Source organism: Apaloderma vittatum, unplaced genomic scaffold, assembly GCF_000703405.1.
Source record: "Apaloderma vittatum isolate BGI_N311 unplaced genomic scaffold, ASM70340v1 scaffold16374, whole genome shotgun sequence".
Classification (NCBI taxonomy): Eukaryota; Metazoa; Chordata; class Aves; order Trogoniformes; family Trogonidae; genus Apaloderma; species Apaloderma vittatum.
In genome coordinates this window covers 78,612-83,644 of record NW_009711131.1, presented here as the reverse complement: position 1 = coordinate 83,644, position 5,033 = coordinate 78,612, and the positions used below count along the sequence as shown (strand labels likewise).

Sequence of the window (5,033 nt, the reverse complement as noted above, 5' to 3'; positions counted from 1 at the left end):
CTGCTGCCCTGTGTAGCTCCTTGCCACACACGTTTGGGAGGACTCCCTCGTGCACAGCACCTCTAGCAGAGATCACAGATTGGTGGGCAGTTCTACATCTTAGCCTGGGATGCTGAAACGCTTCATCCAGATCTCCTGGAAACGTGCCCTGCAGAACAAGGCTGGTCTGAGCTTACCTTGATTGGAGAGTACCACTTCCGAGGGGAGGAAGGCCTGCGCATGTTGTTGGCCAGGTTCCTGGGCTCAGGGAACTCGTATTCCTGCTCTGGCATCTTGACCCTGGCGTTCTTGGCCTTCTCTAACTTTGCCCCTTCTTCTGTGGAGCCCTTTTCTCCCCAGCGCACCTGAAAAGATGGCATCGAGGCACGTTACAAGGGTGGCTGCTGCTGAGTTAACGCCCTGCTGGAGGAAGTAAATCCTTGTCCATATTTCCCGAGTGTCCAAATCGAGGGTGAAGAGCAATCCTGGCGCAGGCTGAAAAGCTTTTTTTCTAGACTAGAGCATATCTTTCTTTGTGATTTATGAGAAATGTGAGATTGGGGAAAGTTTTCAGGAAAAAACTAAAAAATTTTGCTTGTAATTTGTATAGGAACGCTGTCCTGGTACCCCAGGCATGAATCAGGATCTTACTGTTCTAGAAGAAATAGATGGTCTCAAACTTCAGGAGTCTGTGCTCATCTCTCAGATATTATATAAAAACAATCTAGGCTCAGATGTACAAAAACAAAGCTTGAAGAAGTTTGTGTCTATATCCTGAGCTTCTTTCTGGGTGAGTTGCAGGGGGATAGCACAGTTGGGCTCACAAGTAAGATCTTTTGGTACGTGAACTTGTATCTAATTACCTCCATTCGTTTGATGCCGCCAACTCCTCGTCCGCCGTAATAAGAGGCATCAACTGTTGGCCACTTCTTCTTTGGAAGACCATCATCATCTTCCTCCTAGAACACAGAAGGAGCGGGTTGCGCTGTTAGGAAGCACAACCAGAGGTGGAAAGGCAGGAACAGTCACAGGCTGTGTGGTCCTTGGAGCCTGGGTGAGCCAGGTCAAGGTTCTGGTCTCTCACTGGTTATTTCCCAGGGGATGTAAACTCATGGAAAGAAAATGCTTCATAATATAAACACCACCACCACTTGAAAGGTACAGTCCAGCTCGAATGTGATTTTTCTGCCTTTATTTTTTTTTTTTAAAGGAGACTGTCTTTCAGCATCTTTACACTGAAGGAAGTAAATTGCTCCCAAGTTGCAAAATCGTTGAAGCAGCCACCAAAGCAGCGCTCAGCCCAGCTCAGGAGCTGGGGGCTTTTGGCTGCCAATCTGGCTGATGTGCTGGCCTCGAGCAACGGTGGCAGGGACCTCACCCCTCCGCCATCCCTTCACTCATGGCTTTGATTAGGGAGAGAATAGCTGCTGCTCCTGACGACATTCAGATATTGCCATGCTAACAAATCAAGAAAATCTCCTTAAGTGTATTTAAAATGAGTCTAGCTAGAGTTCTAGCAAGTGCATTCTATATATTCTATATAACAACTTCACATACGCTCCAACCTTTATAGTGCCTTTCCCTTTAATTTCTACAGTTCAGGCTGTGAACTGGCAAAGCAGAAAAGCAGAGCTCATCAAAAACGTGAAGTATTTCCTGTGAAAAATGTGGAGAGAAATGAAAAATGGTCCTTCTCTCTCTTTCTGTCTTTTTTTTTTTTTAATTTTTCGCAGAGATTTGGCAAAACTCCAAAACTTAGGAGCTTTCCAAAACTGGAAAAGCCCAAAATACTTTGAAATTGAACTCCCTGGTAGGAAAACTTGAAAAACTGGGGAAGGGGAATCAAAGACAAACTGTGCCTTTCATGCCAAGCAAGAGCAGTTCTGTTTTTCAAAATATGCACAAATTCAGCTGCAAAATCTGTCGTGATCTAAAGAAAGAGTGAACAATTGAGTCATAAACACAAAGTTCCTCCCCTTCGTAGCTGACCTCTTTCTCTTGCTCTGGTTAGAGCTGCTGAGGTTCTTTGCTGCAGCCTAACAACTTAATATCTCTGCATGAAGTTTTCCATGAGGACTTCTTTTTTAAAAAAACAAAATAAATGGAATCAAAGCCATCTAAATATTTTCCTTCAGCAATTCTCTTTCTCTCCCTTCAGTTCAGCACAGACTGGACTTCTCACAACAGGAAATACCAAGGTTTAGGAAATCTTCCCCACAAGCCCTTAAAAGCCCTGCAAGTCACTTGAATCTACGATAGGATTGTTTCTGCCAGGACAACAACAGAAACAGCACACGCACAATAAAAAAAAAAAAGACAACAGTGGATGCTTGAAAAACAAAGGAGTCACAAGCTTTCTCCAGAATGAGTCTGTTTAGATGTTTTGAAGGGCACGGGAGGTTATGCAATGCAAGCAAAAAAAAAATAAATCCCACCAGTGATGTCTTACATGCTTGGCAAATACTCTCCCAACACACGTGAGCAGCCAAAGGAAAGCAACTGAGAACTTGGGGGTCGGGGCAGGGAAAGGAGAAGGAAGAGGCGCACGATCCCCGCGTTCAGCATCCCAGCTCGCCGCCCCGTTCACACGACCCGAGCCAGTCAAACAGAGCTGAATTCTCATCTCCTGGCTCGGTTTTGCCCGTATTTTTCTGCGCTTAGCTACAACAGGGTTTTTGCCTGAGGAAGAACTGCAGAAGAAACCTCAGCTCTGACCCAGCAGCAGTGTGAAAAACAGCCCCGGAAAATTCAAGTGCATTTAAGGATGCTGGAAATCGACTGTACAGAACTTGGCATCTTTCCACCCCCAAAATCTGCTTTAGATGGAGCTAGAGTTTCTTTTAAAAAAACAAGGAGGAGGAGGACAGAGCTGCGTTTCACAGTCAGAGATTGAGCTTCATAACTGCTGGATTTCAGCAAACAAAGATCTGTGTTTATCTCAGAGTCCACGCCGGGCTCTCTATACTCTGACCCTGACCTGAGGGAACCTCATCTGTGGGTAACACAAGGATAATTCAGGCTCTGCTAGGGACATCCGAACCACTCAGGGTAAGAATTCTAACGAAAAAAAAGCTTGGACAACTTACCCCTCTCCCTGCCCTCATAATTATTTCCACAGTTGTTCCTGCAAGGCCTGAACCTTGTCAGAATTTAGCATTTACAGAGCTCTGCCTGCACAAAGGGCTGGAAGACATGAAGGGACGATCGTTCCTCTGAGTAAGAGATGTTATCGCCTGATTTTACAGCTGAGGAAACATGGAGGTGAAGACATTGTCCTCGAGGCTCCTGGCTCCTTTTTCTCCCAAAGCTGGACGCGTTTCCAAACTGTGTGGCCACCTCTCAGACATGAAGGCATCGTTCCACTTCCAAGGACACCTCGCTCGGTTCTCAAGAAACGTTTCCTCCCTGCTGTGGAAGGTTTTGATTGTCACGCTGCACTCTGCCAGGCATCTGAACTGCAACTTCATAAACTCATCGCCGCGTTGGTTTTTTCTCTGCTGGTCACCGGCATGAGCCTGCGAACTGTTGTCAGAAAGCACTGACAGGTCACAAGAGCATCTAAGAGAAAATGTTTTACTAGTGCTCTGCTCAGGGGCAGGCTGTGGAAGCACCTCAACTCTCGTGGAAGGACCTCAACTCTCGTGAGGCACCAAAAAATCCACATATAAGCTTAGCCCTGAGACACAAATGCTTGGGAAATCAGCCTTTGAGGGTCAGACGGAAAGCCTGAGTTTATCTGCGGTTCAGATTCTTAACGACCCTGCCTGAAATTCTATTCTCCGAGTGCAAAGCACGGCACGAGGGCGGTTAAGAGAGAAGCCTTGTTCTGAGGAAGAGGAAGAAGAAAGGATGTTGAGTTATTCCCACTCTCCAGCTCAGACACTGAGCTACAGGAAGATGAAGTAAGGTCTTACACAGTCAAGGGAATCAACACCATTGCTCCCATTGCAACTGGGATGGGATTAAACCCAGCTTTCACCGTCTCTACACCGAGTTCGCTGTGCTGGGCTCGCCTGGGTATTCTGCACGGAATTGGCTATAAACCTCCACCCGTCCGTGGTGTAACAGCCACACCTCAGCTGCTGCCAATAACATCCCAAACCTTTTTCTTTTAAGTGCCTGTTTCACGAAAGGTTCCTTTTCTCCTCCTCCCTCCCGTGTTTCCGCAACGCCCTGTAAAAGGGGAGTAAATGGGGAAGGAAAAGGGCTGGCATACCACTGCGACCTGGCTTCATTTCAGGAATAACAGAATACATTTCCTGCCTTGGTGTCTACAGAAAACTCCAATCAGATCCTTTCTCTGGAGCTTATTTTGCTATCTCCCCAGCAAAGCTTTTCAGGAAGAGAGAGCAGAACCATTTGGAAAAGATTAATAAACACCAGTAAGTGAGGGAGCAAGCAGCTCCCCAAGCAGAGGAGTCCCTTTTAGACATTCTCTGGCCTCACGAATGTTCAGTTGTGTGAGAAGGGCATGAGTTCACAGAGATCAAAGCGGTTCAAGCTGAGCAGGTGGTTTCATCCCTCGGTTTGCCATGCCGGGAGTTCAATTCCTCCTTTTCATGGTGGCCTCCCACGACAGTGATAATTACCTTCAGCATCTCATGACTGTGCTGCTGGACAGTCCTTTCTCTCCAGGACTTTCTTGTGTGCGTTTGCTTTGGTGTATGTGGCTAAAATGACAACAGACATAAGAATTATCCAATTACAGGCTGGTTGGTGGCTTGGCTCCGGTGCCACACCAGGGGCGACTGTGGAGCTCGGGTGATAGAGCAGCGTGGAAAAAACGGGCCTGAGCGATGAGGAAAGGGCACGCTCTGGTCAGCTGGTAGATCTCCTGCCTGGTTTTGCAAGACTTCAAGGAACTTTGTGTCCCTGAATCTCTTCTGTGAGAGAAAAACAAATAGAAAATGAAGGCCCAGTAGTGTATTTAAACATTTCTTGGTCATGGTTACAGGGCAAAGAAGCAACAAGAAGAGAGTGTGCCTCTTTGGCATACTTTGGAGGGCTCCGGTTTGTGCACCTTCTGACTGCAGTCACAGTCCCTCCTCCTGTGG

At 46.8% G+C, this 5,033-nt stretch overlaps 1 protein-coding gene across 1 annotated transcript in view; it reads right to left on the bottom strand.

The window, feature by feature from the left end:
- Positions 1 to 176: 176 nt before the first annotated feature.
- Positions 177 to 5,033, bottom strand: part of LOC104272533 (anthrax toxin receptor 1) — a gene marked incomplete at its 3' end in the record, with an annotated part of 70,480 nt that continues 65,623 nt past the window's right edge. Inside the window, exons 15-16 of the mRNA XM_009867553.1 lie at positions 843 to 938; positions 177 to 344 (exon numbers count right to left, since the gene is read on the bottom strand). Of these exons, the coding sequence (XP_009865855.1) occupies positions 177 to 344; positions 843 to 938 (264 nt within the window). The remainder of the gene's footprint in view (positions 345 to 842; positions 939 to 5,033) is intronic.